The following is a 20,892-nucleotide window of genomic DNA, read 5'->3' as shown; positions in this document are numbered from 1 at the left end:
ACGAGTCAGGGGGGATATGGAGAAAGCAATGGGCTTCCTCTTGTGTTTTTCTTTTATTGCCACCCTCATTAACCTGCTCTATTCCCTCTCTGATTTAAACTTAGTTGCTGATTGGCTGCTGATGGCAGGTTGAACAAATATAACAAATATAAACTGGGAGATTGTCTAGCATAGTGATCAGCATCTGGAATATTTATAATTAGAGCTATTTGTATCTATTAGAACCATTTTGTTATATTTTATAACTCTGTAATTTATTATAGGTTACTTAGTTACTACTCCACTACCACATCATTTCCAGTTGTAATAATCGGATACAGTGTGCTGAGGTATGAAATGAATGATATATACAAATGCCCCTGATTCATTTGGAGTATTCAAATCATCAACCTTCCTTAAAAATGAAGCATCCATAAAAGTGTTTATGAATTGTAATTTATGATGTAAAAAGAAACCACATCACTGTTCATCACCATGTTTAGGCTAAATTGGATTTTTTTTTTTTTTTTTTAGCGAGTTTTAACCTAGAAAAGAATCAAAATTCAATTATGTCGGAGGTGAGATGAATATTAGAATATTTAAGGTTTGTATTTGGACAGAAGAAATTGAAGGTCAGCTACTCGACACAGCTATTTACACCTAAAAGTCAATAGTTCATTTAAAAAAAAGTTACATTTTCCATATCTACAACTGTATAGTACCCGTATGCAAACTCATCACATAACAAAACAGGATGCAACAAGAACTATTTAATATCTATTAGGGTAAGACCAAATAATACAAAAGTAATACACAAAATGTTTTCCTCGTTCACTCGTGGAGACGCAGCCCCCTCAAACGACTTATTCGACTATTTAGGGCCTACTCAATTTGTTTGATCCATGGCAAATATTTACTGCACCTCAAGTAATTATATATTCATATATACTTATGATATAGTACATGTTAATACATTTTACACAACATACAGTACATGTGGGAATAAGATGGAAAATGGCTTTCAGAAGCTTTGATACAGTGGCATTAAGTGTATAAGCGGCTCCTGCTACACAATAACTACACAGCTGCAATTTCCATAAACACATGAATTGTGCCGTATGTACATATGGCGGAAAGTTTGGACTGATCCAAAGTTCACCAACTTACTACATACACAGGGAAAGTAGCTTATTTGTTCAACTTTGTGCAAAAAAATTCACATTTACGTTATAGAAATGGCCAGCTGTGCATTTACTAACAGATGAGCGGATGTATGGTACTTTTTACAGGGTTACACCTCCTTACTTCTGTGTGTGCATGTGCTGGTGAAAATGCTATGAAACTGTAAAATCATACAAGTGGTGTCCAACTCAAAAACAGGCTAGCTATTCATTTTATGACACTTTAGGTTGGGGTTGGTAACATTTTTCTTCCTGTATTTAAAGGCTGCACAACAGGACCCCAGCTGATTGTAATAACTCTACTGTTAGTATTGCTCCACTCTGAATGAAGTTTGCACCGATGCCAAGAGGAAAACCAGCGCAAATATTACTTACTTTTTTTTCCAAAAACAAAAAGTATAGTAAAAAAACAAAAAACAGAAAGACACAACAAATCATGTGCTTCACAAGCATCCACACGTCATTCAAATACACAGGAAAAAAGAGAGATAAACAAAACAACTAAAAGGTAGCACAACAAACAGCCTACTGGAAACCACGTCATCACAATCAGACAAGACGACTCACAGATTTTAAAGTAACGAGGATTCAGATAACTTCACTGTTTTAAATCTAATAGTGTTCGACTGTACGAACCATCTACTGTATGCTGAAGCTTTCAAAGACTCGAAGAAACCAGAACGACACCGTCTCTGACTGAACACATCAGGCCTCACCGGGGCTACGCACGAATGTCTTTTTGTGATATTTTACTCCATAAAGAAATAGCTGGATTGAATTTAATATTCTTTTTTTTTCTTTTATGTAGATTTCTTATTACACCAACTCATGGAATAACACCAACATCCACGAAATAACACACTAAGGCCTGAAATCCCGAATTTCAGAAACAAGGAGTCACTGAAGCATTTACACGTAGGGGTAAGCGGGAGAGTTTGCCAAAGGGAGAGTAAACATCCATCACTCCATACAATGTTATGACCACCTTACAACAATTATTACTATTACTTACCATAACCTGCAAGTGTTTTGGTTTTCTTTCACTTTGACCTTTATACTAACATCGATTTGGAATGTCTGACCAATAAACTCCAATCTTTAAATACTGCGTGTGCTTCACTTTAACATGAAAAAAAAAATGAAATACTTGAACTAAACTCAGCCTGCTCAACATAAAACTAGTATGTAACGACAAAACCAAACATGGTCAATAGGGGCGATATAAGGAGACAAAAGCCCGACATGTTGAAGCTCTACAGGCTTTACAGGTAGAATTTAAAAACAGCTATTAGACTTTTCCTGAGAATGTAAATAAATCGACTTATACTGTCAAAAAGATCACCAAAACAAAAACTCCATATTTCTGTTTTTTAGAATATTCATTTTAGTCGGTTTAACTTTCTTTTTCAATCAAAAAAAAGGAAAGAAAAAAAGCAGAGAAAGATGATGAGTTTCTTTACTGGTATTTAAGCATAATTTAAAAAAAAAACAACAACTCAAAAGGTTACTTAAAATGTACCATAACCTTTAAGAAATAGGTAGTTTGATCCAATTAATTTCTTGCTGTAAGTTAAAAAGCAACCCCTGTCACATCTGTATGTAAATATGAAATAGCTTTGGTCGCTAACAGATTGCTGCGGTTGCTAGTAGTTTGCAAGGAAGATGCTAACTTGTATACAAAAACTGTCTAACTGCTATCTGAGCTGTGGTGAAACGGAAAACGTTAGCCTTTAAAATAAAAGTTGTGCCTCAGCGGTGCAGCCAACATGTTTCAAAAGGCAGAACGTTCCTGGTTAAGTTGCACTTTTTCAAGTTTTACTGCTGCTAGGTCAATAGTTAGCGAGCATTTGCATACAAGTCAGCATCTTCAATGCAAACTAAATTTGACCTGCTAGCAACCAAAGCAACCACAAGGGAGGTTTTTGGTGTTGCACCCTTTTTTTTTTTGAGTGATTTCACCTGGTGACTATTGGCAATATCCAGGAACCACTTGCTAGCCCGTTGGAGAGTACATATTTTCCCCTTGCGATCTGTGGATCTTTCACATCTGTGAGAAACAGCTTGCATGACTTTGTCAAAATGAAATAAAATCTGCCTCTAAGCTCTTAAGTGACATATAACGAGCTAGTCAGATTATTAGAGCTATATTGCTAGCTATAATTGCTAAGAAGATTTTAATATCCTTGGATAAAGCCAAACTATCTGTTTCAGCTTTAGTTTCTGGTCTTTTTGCTAATTCAAGCTAACTGGCTGCTAGCAAAGATTAATTTTATAATACCCTATATATAACCCTGAAGCAAGAGAGTGAATTAAGGTGTTTCCCAAGATGGTCAAACTATTCCTTTAATGGGAAATAAAAAATTCTTGACATTTGTATATAAGAATTTAGCCAAACAGCTAGTCCATTACATCAGCTGAGAAATAACTGTTTCAGCATTGGTGATCTTCAAGGCTAATAAAAGTAAAGACCCTTAACAATATAGCTGTTTCAGTCCCTTAAATATCACATTAAAGATCATTAGAAAATTTACAGAGTGACATTGGAGACCACCTACTCAAATAAACTGAAGATGCTCAGGGGACTGGGTCTACCTATTTTAGGCTATGTGTCTCTGTTGGAAAACAACACCGACCAGCTACAACTGAGCAGCATAAAACAACAGCAACATTTTTTGCTTTTTAAAATAACTGTTGATTTAAATGTGAACCGAGTAAAATAATGAAATCCCAGTACATTTGCACCAAAAACATGACTTTTACATTGTTCTGTTTGAGTTCAGCATTACAGTGTTATAATGACGGGCACCTAATTCTGAATTGTGTTCTTAATTGATCCCTTTTTAGTTCTCCCACTCAGCCGCCTGGCCTACTCCTCTGTCCTACATGGGTTCGTCGTAGTTGTAGGTGGGAGCTGCTGAGTACTGATTCTGCTGCATGGCGCCTTGAGCAGCCCCCATGGCGGCCTGCTGGGCTGCCTGCTGGACATGGGGGTTCTTCCAGGCACCCGTAGCCCACTCCTCCTGGGCTTTACCCAGGCTGCCACCACTGCCGCGGTAGAAGTTATGCACCTAAAAAAAGACAGAAAGGAGAAATGGGATTCAACATGAATTTTACTCTCTATCAAGTATGACTTTTACTTTTTTAAATTAGTAAAATTGACCAAATTACCATAAAGAAAAGGTGAATTTTATTATTTGTCTGTAGTGGCACCTCATTTTTTTGTGTCATGACCACATTATTGGCAACATTTACTTTCCAAAGAGCTGTTCCTAAGCAATTCTAGACCGAAAAAGATATATTTGAGACTTACACTCCCAATGCTTGTCATGTTTAAATAATGTTATACCTGCTGTAACGCAAGAAATTCCCAGCTTATAATACTAAATGATATCATCCTATATCTTAATGACGTTCTTAATGAAGTTGACGCACCTTGTATGTGACAATTCTGCAGTGGGATATTTATGATTATTTACTACTTTAATGTTGCATTTTAAATACACTAATATCTTGTTTTTGTTGAATTTATACCAATATGAAAAAACAATAATGAAGTGGATGAAAAATCATCACTATGCTGCGGCCCACTTAAAAACCAGAAAATCCCATGAAGCCCACCCGATCTTAGATCTTCTGATCGAAACACAAGGCAAACTGATGTATTTCTCTGAAAAATGTATTAAAAACATAAACACAGGCTGTTGGCTATTCATTGCTAATCCTACCCAGTCTTAAGCAAAGTGTTAAGGCCAATCTGTGACCCGCCTGCCTGGGACACAAACTTTAATACAGGAGCGGTAAATTCAGGTCAGAGTAATGAGCACTATCACAACATAACCAACTGTTATTACCGTTTTTACTTCACTTTTTATATGAATAATAAATTTATATAAATATGTAATGGTACATACTTGCAAGTAATTTCAAACTGAATTTCTGTCGTTCCTGAGGCCCCTCTTGTAATATCTTTGCTTTGCTGTGCTTTACTAAAATCAAAAAGATAGTTTTCACAATCATCTAGTTTTTTGTCACAGTTTATTGGACAAAAGAGCTGAGTGCAGATCCAGAGCTGTGTGTTTATGCCACCTAGTCATGACTACCGATTGATTTATGTAATGTCCATGTGGGCAGGCACAGCCAAAGGGGCATCGGACCCTCAATGACAATAAGTGACATCAAGACAAAATAACTCCTGGTGTTGCTATTTTGGGACCCGTTAACTTGGGATCCACAAAGTGAAGCAACTACCAATGAGAGCAAAGAATACCGCTGATTGATATATGAGGGTGTGGTGATAGATGGACAGCATTCCCATGGTAAGAAATTGCCACAATGACTTAGCAGGTATAGTTAAAACACTAGAATAATAGCCTTAAAGAAACAACAGATTCTAAAAGGTGGATGCTTCACACACATCTTTAATCCTGCAGCACAAAACAGTCACACCTTGACCAAAGCTTTAACGTTAGAACTCGGGATTAGCATCATCAACTTAGATGCCACCAATCATGAAATATGGTCACAAGCCCCTCTTCTTTTCAAGAGTTGTGGCTTCAAATGTTTTTGCAGAACACTCTGATGTCATAGTGAAGTCAACCTTCGACATTTTGTATAGAAAACGTCATAATGTTATCCTATTAAACCTTACTGTAATATGTTGTCAAATACAGAGTTATAGAAACACCCCCCCCCCCCCAAACAAAACAAACAAAACAAAAACAAAAAAAACAGCCACAATAACCTCTGATCACCAAGTTCTAATAAGTACTTGGGCCCCTCATGGATTCCTTGCATTCACCAAAAAGGGATTTAAAAACAGCCTGAAATAAATAAATATCACCTCCAAAAATTTCTGTTGCTAGTGCAAATGGATCAAATGTCATGTTATCACTGCTTCCCTTTAAGTGGGAAACGGCGCTGGCATTATAATACAAGCTAATTATTCAATGCTACTTGGACTGGATTGCTATCTTTCACTTGATAATACCAGCACTGATTGATCTAATAATTTCTGTGACCAGGTAGAAATCTGTCACTCACCTTTGAGAGGGCGATGAAGGATAAAACAGCCACTGCAGTGAACATGATGGTGGGAATCAGCATGACCACAGCTGAGCCAATGTTGGTGCTGAAGAAGGTGATGGTGGCCAGCCAACCGCTGAAGAAGAAGCACAGAAGAATCATCATATGCTCACAATACGCCATATTTAAATAATACATTAAGCTTGATAATTCTAGATAATTCTGATATTGGATTTTTAAGATTGATACCAAAATATTTAGAGACTATTGTTAGAAGCTGTGAATTACTAATCTATGCTGTGCCTAAAGCCTGATGTAGACTTCTGCAGAAAATCTACATCCTAACTTTACAACCAGAAACCCCTCTTAACCCTACATCGCAACCCTCCATGCCATTGAGCCAGCATATAGATACATTTCTTAAAAGCTGAATGTCAGGTTACAGTGTAGAGTTAAAAAGAGTTTTCAGTTACAACGAAAGCTACAGCATAGATTTCCTGCCGAAGAATAATTCAGGCATGATTCTGTTCGGATCAGCTGGTTGTTGTGTTTGTGGAGTTCAAAACAGCCTGATCAAAATGGAAGTTGTAGAGAGCCTTGTGCTGGACAAACTCTGTGTTTTCCTAAAGGGTGTCTCCTGGGGTTGCTGTAGCTCAGGAGGTATAGCAGGCCGTCTGCTAATGGTGGTTCGAACAAAAAGGATTTACAAGGGGTAAAAAACTGCTTGTATACCTGCTTTTTAATATTTCCCATTTCTCTTCAGTACATTAACGTTAAAGAGAGGTTGAGTATATTACAGTATACTTATGTGGTGGTGGAAAACCCAAACACTAACTCTAAACCTAGGTGATGGGAATATAGTTATTTCATTTATTAAATTATTTTCCCATATCTTGGCAATCAGGGAACAAAGAAAACAACCATGCATCAAAGTTAATCATATTTTATCACCAAAAAAATGATTTAAGAATTAGGAGTTAAAGTTTGATGGCTTAGACCTCAGAAGGATAATGAACCTCTTTAAAGCCTCATTGGTTTAGAAAAAAATTATTTTTTGAATGAAAGTGTATGCTTTAGATTAGATTACAAAGTATACCCCTTGATTCAGGTGCTTCTAGAATCATCTTTAACAACAATATAAGACAAGAAATAAACTCTATACATGCCAGTTAATTTCCATTTCATCTGTACACATTACTTTTAATAAACCAGTACAAACTCTTACCACACTCCCCAGCCTGGAATGCCAACAGTCTGGATAATACTGATCACCACCTGGGCCATGAAGACGAAGAAGAAAGCCATGAAGTTGAATGAGCTGTCTGTCCTGCGTGGAGAGACTAATCGTCAGAAACGATCTGATTCAGCGGAACAGCAGGAAGAAGTGTAACTCAGAGGGAAACACGCTTACTTCAAGGCCTTGTAGATGGGCCTGAACCAGCACACGTAGGAACAAGGGGTGAAGAGGATGAGCCACAGGATAGCCATGCCAAAGTTGGTAGCTCCACCGCCTCCACACATCCATGCCAGGCAACCAATCAGATTAACAGCTAGCGTGGCACTATGCACTATCAGCGTCACAGAGAGGAAGAATGACAAAAACATAAAAGAGTGAGGAAACAAACAAACAAACAAAAAAAAACGCTACAGCAAACACCCCGCAGGCTCCATCATTACTCATAACTCAGCAGGATTTAATCACTATGAAGACCAACAACTACACACTGCCATATTTCCAGTTCTACATTCAAGACTTAAACTACAATAATAAAATATGATATAGAGGTGCATTTTATTCAGCACACCATTTCCACCCAACATAACATATACTCTAAACTCTTTTCACCAGACTTACATTTTTGCTTTCAATAGCAGCACCTATGTGATAATGAAAAACATACCATAATACTCATGTGACTGTAATTATGTACAAATTATGTTCTTCATTAATGAGTTAAGAGTTAGTGGATCTCAGATAATAGTGGGGAATAAACAAAGAGCATAAATGTTTTTGGAAATTATTCCTATCGTTCACTATAAAACTGTACAATAACTCCTCTTTCTGTGACAGGTGACACCTGTCAAGCCTAAGATTGCACACACATACTTCTGTATTATATTCTAAGAGTTATAGCATACATTAGAGGTGAATGGAACAATCCAAGTATCAATACTATCAAATATTGGTATTGGATTGTAACTTTGTTTCACGATGTACCATTTTTCATTTTGTACCCCACTGATTTGTGTAAATAAATTATTTTCTTGGGAAATTAAAAAAATATAGCTGAAGTCCTCATTTTCTGCCCGTGGGACCTCAATTGGGCTTCAGATTTGTAAACAGTTTGTCAGTCAAATCACAAACCACAAAGTAAATCTGTGAGCTAAATCATTTTCGAACTTTACCCCTCAAAATAAAAACCACGGTAAAATGAAAACGGTGGTTATCTGGCTCTGTGACATAATGTGAGACCGGCCAATCTAGTTTCCCAGCTGCACGGAGTGTTTGCACTCTTTAGTTCTCATAATATTTTGGGTAAAACAAAGCAGCCCGGCATGAGGAGGAAGAGAAGTAGACAGGTTAACGGGTTACAGCTAGATGCATGCAAATACCGACTGCTTCCAAATGCAAAGAAAATAAAAAGCATTTCCTGCAGGTACACTCACAGATCCAGAGGTAGTAGAGCCTCTTGCACATAGTGCGGTGTTGGTCTGGGATCTCGTTGAAGTCTTGGTAAAAACATGGCTTAAGGGGGATGAAGCGAGGAAGGGGAGGGAAGTTGTTTTCTAGGACACAGAGACATGATTCAGTGCTTCACATCAAGAAGAAATCAAGTCAAAAGAGGTGCATGAGCTTTTATTCAACCTTTATAAAAGGGGGAAGCTCACCTGCCATGATTCACTGCTTTCCGCCACTTGTAAACCAGGCACACAGAGTTCTTCAATCTCAGCTCCCTTGAAAAGCAAACTGCAGAAAAGGAGAGAAGTGCATGATTAAGTGCAACATCACTTACTATCCCGGCCCTGCTTGTAAGCAACAGGCCACAATCACTGCAATAGGAGTCTTTGACATCCTGACACGATTTGGAGAGAGGAGGTACCCATGGTGGTACCCAGCCTCCAGAGGAGCATCAGATAGACTGAGATGAACCAGTTTTCTTGGTCACATATTTTAGCGGTGTAATGCGCGCTCCAGGACACAGTGTGGCCTTGTCGTGATCTCGAATGCATATCCTTTGGGATTCAAAATAGGCGTTTGAAAGGCCTATTGAGCTTAAAGGCTGGATTATATAGACGTTACTCTCTGTTTATCGCGTTCTCCTTGCTAAGCAGGCCATAATCAACTACCTTCCATATTTAACTGTGTTAGAAAATCATATTTGTAGCGCACGTCATGGTGGACGCATGGTGTATTGAAGGGCATCTTTCTGGCACAGATAAACCAATCTATGCCACGAAAATGCTGTCTGGCTGAAGTTGCTTTTATTCATTGTGAATCGCCGGCTGTCTTAGACGTGTATTTCGTTCGGCTGGCGGCAGTGATGCTGCAGTGGGGTAGTGCACTGAGATTACAGGCGATGGAGAAGCGTCCTTCAGCCTGCGCGACAGGCTGCTGCATCGGGGCTCTTGTTCATCATCCGGACGTCGAGCAAGTCGAGCACAAACTCCTCGCAGTAAACAGCCCGGCCTACAAATTTCGAGGTTTTACCGAAGCTAGAATCCGCTAAAATAAAATAAAATAAAATAAAAAAATCCAATATTTTCCCTCCCTCTCTAGCTGGAGACCAATGAATGAAAATGCGATGTCCTACCTCCGGTTCAGTCCGTGAATGTCGCTAGAATACCTCCGTCCGTTTAAATTGCATCCTACGATTTCATCTGTATTAAAATACAGTGGCCGAAACAGCTAGATCTGGCGCTAATCACACGAAAATGTCGCGTATTTCCTTAAATGATGGGGTTGGGAGTAAGAGGCGGGCACGTGACGTATGGTCTTTTCATTACGTACATACCGGCCCCCTCCTCGACGCTGGGTTGTGCCCGGCCGGGTAGGACCAGGGCCCTGGAAAAACAATGGATTTGTTGCTGACCTGACCTGACCAATCACAAAGGAGAAATATTTTAGCTCTTAACCAATAGGTTGACAGTGTTAAAAATCAGAGGAGGCATTACACAACCTGACCTGATTGGCTGCCTGTTATCAGCTACTTCCATAATAAAGATACCGCTTTACTAGTAGTATAAATACATTTCAATGTACAACTCTTTTCCCAGTAGTGGTAGTAGTAGTAGTAGTAGTTTTTAATATATATACAAGTGCAATAAAATAAAACAAAATAAAACAAAACAAAATAAATAAAAACACACTTGATAAGTAGAATTACTTTTTTTGTAATTTTGCATCTGTACACCAAGATAATGGATTTCAATTCAATTGATTCAGGAACTTTTTATATGTACCCCCTATTTTCAGAGGGTCGAAACATGTACAATTATACAACAAGTTATTTGATGATTAGATGAGGTCTGTTCCCTCGTTATTCCGTGCATTTAGTAGCAGTGCACTGACATGCTCAATACGAAGTCTAAAAAGATGTCGCTGCAAGCAAAGGAGACACTCATTAAACAGCTGGCAAATCCTCTCAAGGGAGGAAGTGCAGCATTTGGTTATAAATTCTAGACTTCGGGCACCAGCTGCAAAATATTTTCATCCAAAAACAATAGTATTATAGTACCTTTACCTGAGGTACAACAAGTTAATATGGACTGGATCAATTCTCTTGTGCTTTTCTCCTATGCTTAACTACAAATTTGCTTCACAGTAAGTTAAGTTTATTCCAAAGAAACCACATAATCAGCATGGCTGAAATTGCTGTGTGCAATTAAAATACTTATCAAGCTGAAAAGATACTAAGGAGTAGTAAATTATTTATAAATGACTTATTGATCACTTTTATACCAGGCTGCGAAACAATTCCCTCATGTGACTTGATTAGTATTATTAGAAACTGGGAAACCATAAGCAACCAAGGGATTTCTTTTATTCAAAGTAAATATTCTGCTAACTTGAACAGGGGTTTCAAACTTAAATGCGCTGTGGGCCACTGCTGGCACTGTCATCTCATGTGAGGACCATTTTAGTGTTCAAGTAGTACAAAAAACAAACAAACAAGAAAACACCCACAAATATTTCTGAGTTTAGTGTTTGTTGTATAAAAATCTACGGAAAGACCAAAAGACAGTAGTCTATTCCACAGGAAATGTTTGGTTTTCTTGAAGGAATTGGTCTGGTAGATTATTTAATTCTATTTAAGAGTAATTGATGGATATAACATGTCTTTGAAAACAGATTTGAAGGAAGGGAAACAGAAAGAAAAGGCTGAGGTATGCCCAACTACACAAGAACTGGACTGTAGAACAGTGGCAACAGGTCAGGAGAGAGAGGTATAGCAGACAGCCACCTGGAAAACACAGTGGTGTTTGGGATCTTCGCAAATTGATGGAATAATGAACACAAAAAATACCATCAGATTTTGATCCACCACATATTACCATCTGGAAAACATGTGATTCAAATCAAACAGTGGATCACTATTAGTCATAGACTGGCCTTCCCAGCGCCTGGACCTCATCATTACTGAAGCAGTGTGGGAAGATCTTGAGAAAGAGTGGAACAAAAGGCAGCGAACATTCAAAAAAGACCTCTGAATGCCCTTCAAGAAACCTGGAGAACTATTTCTGAAGTCTGCTTAAAGAAATGATAAGAAAGCTTATCAAAGAGCGTTCAGGGTGTGGTGAAAAACTGATATGTTTATATCAAATATTGACTTTCAAACGTATTAGAATGGTCCAAAATCTTTTTTTTTCTGTACTTCAATGTACTGTATGTTTGCATATATCTCACTAAATCGGTGTGCCTAATAAAATACAAAGATATGAATGGCCTAAGACTGTCTATCGTGCCACCCCAGCAGCTGAAGCACTGTTTAGTTGCTACTGTCAAACATTAGATGGCTCTCTGAAACATCGGTACAGTTGGTCTCATGAATCCTGCCTTCGCGTGCCCTGTGCAATGTTAGACTCCAGGTAGAATAAACGTTTTAAAACAGCAGACCGAATACACATTGGCGTTTATGCGGAAATTAATTTTGTGCTCCGTCTTTGTCTCAGACTGCCTCGATAGCACGGCTCACACGCTTTCTCAGCTGCACATCTGTCTGATGTGTTTCGTATACGGTTTCCAAAAGGCAGAACTGTGCTTGAACGCAGCAGTGCCTGAAGCTAACGCTAGCTTTCCCTTCAGTGCTATGAGTTAAGCAAGACTGAAGGTAAGGGCAAAAATTATATTTCTAAACAAGGTCTGTCAAATTTAACTCATACGAGTGCCACAGTGATGTATTCCCAATACATACGGGGACCTGCAGTAGTCCGACAAGGCTTTATTTAGTGAAGAGCGGCAGTTATGCTCTCTTGTAGTGGCTCAGCTAATGTTAGCTACTCAGACGTCGCTTTCTTTGCATAATATTAGTAACCAAATACAGAAAGGTAAGACTAACATTACAAATCAGCATTAGTAACTATAATTGAACTGTCATTTTTGTCCTAATATTGACTTTATAAAGATTGTATTAAACCAAAACAATCTAACTTAGCAAAAGCTAAAGTATGTAATTGTTCCAGTAGATGAGCTGAATTTAGCTAGTGTCCTAGTTTAGCAAACCAAGGGTGAGGTGTAATGTCAGCGTTTGCATCCCAAGCAGAACATCTTTCAAAGTAAAAGAAAAAAGGCAGCGAGATGCCACACTGCCACAATACTCACCAAAAAGCTAAATGTTAAATTATAGCATCCTCTTTGATGTGAGGATTTGAGTGAAATAAACTACAAGAGCCTTGATAGTTGAAATATTTCAATGTGTGAGGATTAAAAACTTAGTCATTATTGACTGCAGACTTGCATAAAGCGGAAACCTAGACCTTGGCCGTGTGCTATCTTATCTCTTTGTACACAGTGCTGGGAATGCAGCCACCGCTGCCACCTGAAGCAGTCAGAGAGCTGGTGTGCTCTTGCCTGCAAAGAGACCCCGTAGCAGCAGACCTGCGATGCAGCCTCTTCGTTGCTGCCACTCAGAACTACAAGAGAGACTCTTTGCTTAGACCATTCCCTCCTCGTTACTTAAGTGGTGACAATAAGGAGTTTGAGGAGTTGGTGAGTGCTAAAGTGATTGTCAAAACCTCTTGAAGATCCTAGATTATAGTCACTGGTAGCCTATGCTTGCCTAAGTGCTCCTCAGTTTAATCATACAAGCTTTAACCAGCCTCAGGGGTAGGGTCAAGATCACCAAACCAACAGCAGCAGCGCCTCTGTAGTTCAGCCATATATTCATTCACTCAGGTGACTGATCAGAATGATCACCAAGCCTATGGACAGAGGTATCCTAGCACAAGGACACTCATTAACATGAAAAGTGATACAGAGCTTTACATGGCAACTAGAAAAAATAACATACATGCACACATCTACACAAAAGGGGAAGACAGAGGGATGGCAGACTCAACAGTAGAACATAAAATGTAGCTACTTCAGAAAAATTCCCAGCAAGTAATCGGTATCAACTCTCAAATCCACTACCACTCATATAGGCTGACCTATGATCCTGTGTTGAATGAGTGGGAAGAAACAAGAATTGTTTATTTTCAGTTGCGATATGGTCTGCTAAGATAATTGAGAGAACTGATCAAATGTAACATGATATATATCCACTCGGTGGCAGTGATGTGCTGTTAATGGTAGCTTCATGCCAATTATTACTCATAGATGAATTTGTGATCATTTCATGTCTTTGGTGTCTTCTCACTTTGAGAGACGTGTGTAAAAGAGACATTTGAATCTGTTTGTGGTAATATGATAAAAGAAAGGAGTTTTTCCTTCTCCAGCTGGCAGATGTGAACTCGTTGCCTGGTGTGAGAGAGCTGGTGAGACTACGACCTGGAGAAGCAGATCATCATTTGGCCCTCGCACACTGGATTCTGTCTTCAAAGAGCTTTGCTGTAAAGACACTACAGAAGGAAGAGGTATGTTACAGGCATAGAGAGATAAACCACAAACTTGCACAGCTTTCTTCTTTGCTCAAGCGTGTTTCTCCGATCTTCACTAGTACGCCAAACTCTGCAGCCTGACGGAAAATGAAGGGATGTCTGCACCCGTGCCAGACTTCCTCTTTGAGCTGGAGTACTCTGATCAGATGAACGCGAGGTTTGAGAGGACGAGGGAAGGACGAGATGTTTTCTATGCTTTCCACGGGAGCCGCTTGGAGAACTTTCATTCGATTATTCACAACGGCCTACACTGTCACCTCAACAAGGTCAGTGTACCGAAACCTTATTTAAAAAATTGTTTTTTTACAGATCATGAGGAGCAAGGCAAGTTTAAGAGGATGCTGAAGGGCTGGAGTGTAAATCAGAGTGATACATTGGGCTTACATGGACATTTTTCATTGCAGAACTCGGTGTTTGGAGAGGGGACCTACCTCACTAGTGACCTCAGTATGGCTGTCCTCTACAGTCCCCACAGCAGCGGCTGGAGAGAAAGCATTCTAGGTCCACTGCTGAGCTGTGTCGCCTTGTGTGAAGTCATTGATCATCCAGATGTTAAATGCCAGGTGAAGAAAAAAGGTATGTTTAACAGTCGGGTAAAAGCAGTATGTCTTCAACATGGATTCCAAAGCTATGAGGAGGCAACAAAAAAGTGACAGTTTATGAAAACACCTGAGCTGTCAACAATTAGCAATAAGACATATGGAGTAAAGAGGTCAAAAATGTGTGCATTTGTACATATATGACGGGTCACAGTTTTTAAATAAGAGTGAATCAGAGAGACTGGGAAGAGAAAAGGAACAGAGCAAATAATGGGAGACATAATTCGGTGGAGTGAGCAGAACCAGAGCAGAAATGGGCGAGGGACTTGATGGGTGAGTGATGTTAGATAGGGATAACTTCGAATGACACGTCATGTAACAAGGCTGTAACAGAATTAGTATTTGTTGTTTGATACTTGAGTCGTGATACTTCACATAGCAGATAATAATACCTAACGATCAGCCAGCATAAGATGGAGAAAGAGAAAGGTGATGGGGATCTGGGTGGTGCTGATGGGACCAAAACAGCTGTGGGTACCAAGCCTGCACTAATGATCATGTAGACGATGCACAGTGATGTTTTTAAGTCTCTTTGCTTGCATAAGATCCACCAAGGCTCCTGTGCTAACTTGGTTAAAACAAGGTACTTTTATTGCTTAAATACCTATATACACTTCCATCCATCCATCCATCCATCCATCCATTTTCTTCCGCTTATCTGGGGTCGGGTCGTGGAGGCGGCAGCCCAAGCAGAGAAGCCCAGACCTCCCTCTCCCCAGCCACCTCCTCCAGCTTGTCCAGAGGAACACCAAGGCGTTCCCAGGCCAGCCGAGGGATATAATCTCTCCAGTGTGTCCTGGGTCTGCCCTGGGGCCTCTTCCCAGTGGGACATGCCCAGGACACCTCACCCAGGAGGCGCCCAGGAGGCATCCTTGTCAGATGCCCGAACCACCTCAACTGGCTCCTTTCAATGTGGAGGAGCAGCGGCTCTACTCTAAGCCCCTCCCGAATGGCCGAACTTATCAACCTATGTCTAAGGGAGAGGCCAGCCACCCTTCAGAGGAAGCCCATATCCACCTCTTGTATTCGCGATCTCGTTCTTTCGGTCACTACCCACAGCTCGTGACCATAGGTGAGGGTAGGGACGTAGATCAACTGGTAAATTGAGAGCTTCGCTTTTACACTCAGCTCTCTCTTCACCACAACAGACCAGTACACTGCACCAATCCGTCTGTCGATCTACCGCTTCCTTCTCCCGTCACTCATGAACAAGACCAAACTCCTCCAACTTGGGGCAGGAACCTGTCCCTGACCCGGAGTACACTTTTTCCATTTACTCTAACTTAGCCCTCAAAACACTTACAAGTCACTTTCATTCATTCACACACACATTAATGCACTGCTTTATTCTCTTGTCTTTTAAGCACTTTTTACCTCTTACAAACACTCACGTGGATGCACTTTGTCCAGTATCTTGGACAGGGACACTTGGACCAGCCCACTGGAGTATGCATGCAATCTGCTCTCCTGATTCACAGCTGACCTCCACTTATCAGGAAGAGTGAGGACTTAATGTCCAGACAGGCTAGAGTTAGGGAAACAGAAAAATTCACTGTTGCCAAAAATACCAATTCAGGGAGTCACAAAGTACTGCAGAGAGTACTCGTGGCAGCGATAATGCTCTTATATGATGTAATATGACACGTTGTGGGTAAAAACAAAGTGGCCTACACTTTGTCTTGAATTTATTTCGGACCTTTATGCCTCTCAAAACACTCAGTAACTGCATAAATCTTTCCAGGAATGTTCTACCTGCTTATTGCTCTTTAAATCAGAACCTATTAAAGCCTTCCGCTCATTTTTCATTTCAGATTCTGAAGTTGTAGACCGCCAGCGCTCGAGGGCAAAGAACAGTGAAGGAGGGGATGTACCACATAAATACTTTGTAGTCACCAATAATCAGCTTTTACGAGTCAAGTACCTGCTTGTTTACTCTCAGCAGAGGCACCTGTCCAGGTAAGACTTTTCTGGGACAAATGATGCAGTTTGCTTTTGTGTACTGGTGAATAGGCAACATTAGACCTAAAAATGCTTTCATACAGAACAGGATTGGCTGACAAATCAGAAATTCAATGTGAAAGTTGTGGAAAGGTCACATTTATTTGAATGTCCTCCAGCACGCAGTCTCAGTAATCTGATTACAGCCCACTAAGAGCAAAGAAGAGAAGCAGAATACAATTTTTTTAACTTGTTTTTATCTATTTTACTCATTCATTTACTAATTCAGATTAAATAAAAGAGAGTATAGTGTTGAGTAGAGACAACTTTCCTTTGAAGAGTATCTGGGCTTGGCCTTAGAGTGAACTTCAGTGTAGAGCTGCTACTCCTCCAGTTGATGTGGTGGATGCTTCCTGGGTGCCTCCTATGTGAGGTGTTTCAGGCATGTCTACCCAGGAGGTGATCCCAGGATGGACCCAGGACATTCTGGCAGTATTTTTTCTATTGGCTGTCTTGGGAATGCCACAGAGCTAGAGGAGGTGGCTGGACCAGGAGTGGTGTAGGCATCTCTTCTTAAACCCAGAGCTGGATGGACGCGAGTAGCCACTTGAAATAAAATAAAATAAAATAAAACAGGGTCCAGATCCAAGGTGTACTTTACCTCTTGCCCAATGTCAGATTGGCTCCAGCTCCGCTGTGACCCTCATTTAATGAGTGGTTAAGAGAACTGACAGATAAATAATCAATAGCATGAAAGAAAATGAAAATGTTTACTTGTTTTCATCCCGAGGTTTGATAGCTCGCTCTTCTGTGCTGATGGTCACCGTGCTTTTCTGTTTTTCTTCCTCAGACATTCCCGCAGCCGCTCGTGGCTCCTCAGACACCATTTTGCCATCATGATGAGTCTCTACCTTCTGCTGCTTGTATTCATCGGTGCCTTAAACTCCAACACCTTTGTATCCTTTTGGAACAGACTATTCAGGTGAAACGACAACAGGACACATGGCATGGATGTTTCTAATCCACAGTGCCTTCCTGCCAAGATGTTGGCTGAAGGCATGAGAAGAAGAGTTTTATGCACCTTTCTACTGTTTTCTCTTATAGTTCTTTGCTTTGTTTGCAATATGTAATGTAATATAGTCATCATTACTGTAAGTGCAAGATAACATATCGTTTCAGATGGGAATCTTGTTATATATTGATTTTAATGAAATCTGTATGAAGATCTTTGTTGATTTTAAGACAATTGCAGTGTTGCTCCTTGAGTTTGAATGATTCAGTAAATAATCAGTTTTATAGTTAATCTCTGTTACTGTGTTGTTTCAGTCCTCCGAGGACACAACGATGGAGATCATCCTGTTTAAATAATCAGTGTGTTTTGATTTTCTCTCTCTGGTTTGATGTGCAGCGAACTCCTCGTTAACTGAGCCATTATTATCACTAATCAGTTTTTCTGGCCTTAATGATAAACTGAAATTCCACTTTTAAATTCTTAAGATTGTCATTGTCTGTATTTTGGAAATTAATAAATTGGGATGTTTTTAAATCTTTTGTTTTTAAGTGTAGATCAAATATAGTGGTTTTTATTTTAATGTATACATTCGGTTTTGGGGACTGCGGCGTTGTAGTATGGATCAGTAGATATTCAGGGTTGTCATCTAAAACCACTGATCTCTGAATCATCAAAACATAAAAAAAAAGGTACCTAACTCGTGGAATGACAGTTTCATGTCTACAGTAGCTAAAAACTTGGAATCTTTCGATATATGTTCTTAAAAATTTGAGGAAACTGGAGATGTGGATGACAAAAGAAGAAGTGGCAGACCTAAAAAACAAACAAACAAACCCTCTAATGCAGATGAACAGTATCTGAGAGTCATGTCCTTAAGAAATATGAAACAATTCCAGCAAAGACCAGACACAGGATCTGAGAGATGCAACTGGCCCTTCAGCTGATCCATCTACTGTTCATTGAAGCCTGATCAGAAATACTCTCAGTGGAAGGTTGGCTGTCATGAGGCCATTCTGAAGGAAGGAAAATGGGGACGTTAAATTACACAAGAGGTGGACTGAAAATCAGCGGCTTGGTTCAAATCATTGTCAGTATGTATGGAGGTCAGTAGAAAGGTACAACCGTGAGTTTCAGCTATCTGTAAGACACGGCAGCGGCTCTGTCACGGCTGCATTTCAGCCAGTGTTGTTGGAGGTCTTGTTAAAATTTCTAAATTGAAACCAGATTTGATCCACCATCTGGAGTGTGTCTCATTTCTTCAGCATGACATCGATCACAAACGCAGTGCCACTGCAGTAACAGCGCACCTGGATAGAAAAACGTACAATAAAGCACTATCAGTCATGGACTGAGCTAACTATAAAGGTGGCCCAGGAAATAATGACTTTTATTCCCTGTGTCTTGGTGCTGTACATCTATGTATTTTTGCACATTTTGATAAATGATTGCACTTATGTCCCATATTGATAACAAAATATAAAAAAGTGAGGGGTGGCTCAAAATCTTTCACAGTGCACATGCTTTTTTTTTTCCATACAGCATAAAAAAAGTGTTAAAGCATCAGGTTAAAATGAATTTGAAATACTAACATCTCTAATGTAAACAGTGTTTACAGTGCGAGGCACCTCTTTCGAACAGTGCGTCGTTTCTATTGTTCTCAGCTTTTCGTGTTGCATTCAAACATGGGTTACCTCTAACAGGGGCAAATTTATTACTGCTGGCACACAGACAGTCCTCTTTTAACTGTGGTACTTTATCAGTAAGAAAAAAGTGAGAGTGATATATGGGTTTGATAACACAGGCGGCCTGCTTTGGTGACCGATCCTGTTTTCCTAATAGATACCCAATGTGCTGATGTGTGTGTATTAACAGCCCGAGAAACGCGCAAAAGAGAATTTTTTTGTTTGGTTTTGTGGAGCAACGATGTAAAGCAAGACTTTAGCTTAAATCAGGGTTCTCATTAAGAAATGAAGACAACCAGGAGAACACTTTGTGTCAATAAATAATTTCATTTACTCATAAATAACCGATGGCACAGTGCTTTCAGTCTTAGTTTTCGTTTCCTCAGGTGTACTTGTTATGCTGCACAAATCTCTGTACTTTAATTAAACATCAGATATTATTCCGATGTCTCGTTACGTCACGGATGCAGCTTACTAACAAGTTTGAAAGAAGATGAAAGACATTGCAGGCCATTGTTTTGGTTTAAAAACCATTCCCGTCTTGCGAAATCCTTCAGATAAACTGCTTCTGTTCATCAGAAATGGCTCACATTTGAAGGCCACAGAACAAACTGCCCATTGTTGGTCCACACTTTATTCCCTTTATGTACAGGCTTCATTATTGCTGCCTCATAAACTGTCTGTTATTCAATAACCATCAACTGTGAGGGGGGCGGCAGCCGTAGAGGGAGCTCAACTTGTTTATCAGGAAAAAACTCCCAAAATGAGAAGCAATCAGAAGAAAGGGAATCTGTATTATTCCACTAAATGTTTGTGCCTCACACTTTGTTTTCTTCATAAAAAAAATTCATGCATTAACAATTTAATATTTCCCTGTAAAAGACGTGTATTGTGCAGGACTGAACTTGAGGCAGGTCTGCAGTCAGGTATGATGTTTGTTATCTTTGCCAACATTTGCTCCAAAACTCCAAAACCCTCACTTACAGATCGAGGCCAGAGCAGACCTGTCAGAGAGTACAATCAATCAATCAATATTATATTTCTATAGCACATTTAAAAAGGTCAGTGTCCATCAAAGTGCTTCCTACAAGGTAGCCAAGCAGATTACAACAAAAGGCAACAAAAACAGTTAAAACAATTATAGTTACAGTGACAGTTACAGTTACATAGCACAAATGCAGACCAGGTGGAAGTCCAAACTAATTTGCTTCAAAAGCTAGATGGAACAGGCGAGTTTTTAAGCGTGATTTAAACGTTCAACACAGTCCACTGGATGGTTTTGCAAAGCAGGAAAATAATGATGTCTTATATAAAATGTTTTGCTATACATGATGCCTTGCTGCAAGCATTGCTACACACAAGTGAAAAGGTGTGGAAAGCAT

At 39.6% G+C, this 20,892-nt stretch overlaps 2 protein-coding genes across 5 annotated transcripts; one reads left to right on the top strand and one right to left on the bottom strand.

Moving 5' to 3' along the window:
• Positions 1-729: 729 nt before the first annotated feature.
• Positions 730-13,130, bottom strand: scamp5a (secretory carrier membrane protein 5a). Of its 3 annotated transcripts, XM_086299015.1 has the most exons (8): positions 13,003-13,035; positions 10,196-10,278; positions 9,072-9,150; positions 8,850-8,969; positions 7,594-7,750; positions 7,408-7,509; positions 6,201-6,318; positions 730-4,228 (listed from the first exon to the last, which is right to left on the bottom strand). In XM_086299015.1, the coding sequence occupies exons 3-8, from the start codon at positions 9,076-9,078 to the stop codon at positions 4,040-4,042; spliced, it is 693 nt and encodes a 230-aa protein (XP_086155141.1). In that variant the 5' UTR covers positions 9,079-9,150; positions 10,196-10,278; positions 13,003-13,035; the 3' UTR covers positions 730-4,039. The 3 variants fall into 3 exon arrangements, with proteins under 3 accessions (XP_086155141.1, XP_086155140.1, XP_086155139.1); XM_086299014.1 differs by lacking the exon at positions 10,196-10,278 and having other exon boundaries at positions 13,003-13,130; XM_086299013.1 differs by lacking the exons at positions 10,196-10,278; positions 13,003-13,035 and adding an exon at positions 9,995-10,182.
• On the top strand, positions 12,245-19,238 carry parp16 (poly (ADP-ribose) polymerase family, member 16). Of its 2 annotated transcripts, none has more exons than XM_086299012.1 (7): positions 12,245-12,511; positions 13,193-13,389; positions 14,118-14,255; positions 14,339-14,545; positions 14,684-14,855; positions 16,690-16,834; positions 17,667-19,228. In XM_086299012.1, the coding sequence occupies exons 2-7, from the start codon at positions 13,201-13,203 to the stop codon at positions 17,800-17,802; spliced, it is 987 nt and encodes a 328-aa protein (XP_086155138.1). In that variant the 5' UTR covers positions 12,245-12,511; positions 13,193-13,200; the 3' UTR covers positions 17,803-19,228. The 2 variants fall into 2 exon arrangements, with proteins under 2 accessions (XP_086155138.1, XP_086155137.1); XM_086299011.1 differs by lacking the exon at positions 12,245-12,511 and adding an exon at positions 12,558-12,728 and having other exon boundaries at positions 17,667-19,238.
• Positions 19,239-20,892: the final 1,654 nt, after the last annotated feature.

This window comes from Aulonocara sp. 'chitande type north' Nkhata Bay, linkage group LG7, assembly GCF_057382095.1.
Source record: "Aulonocara sp. 'chitande type north' Nkhata Bay isolate Kocher_YH1m ecotype deep benthic linkage group LG7, A_spYH_male_GT1.1, whole genome shotgun sequence".
Lineage (NCBI taxonomy): Eukaryota > Metazoa > Chordata > Actinopteri > Cichliformes > Cichlidae > Aulonocara > Aulonocara sp. 'chitande type north' Nkhata Bay.
The sequence above is the reverse complement of the archived record's forward strand: the minus strand, read 5'-3'. Positions and strand labels throughout refer to the sequence as shown.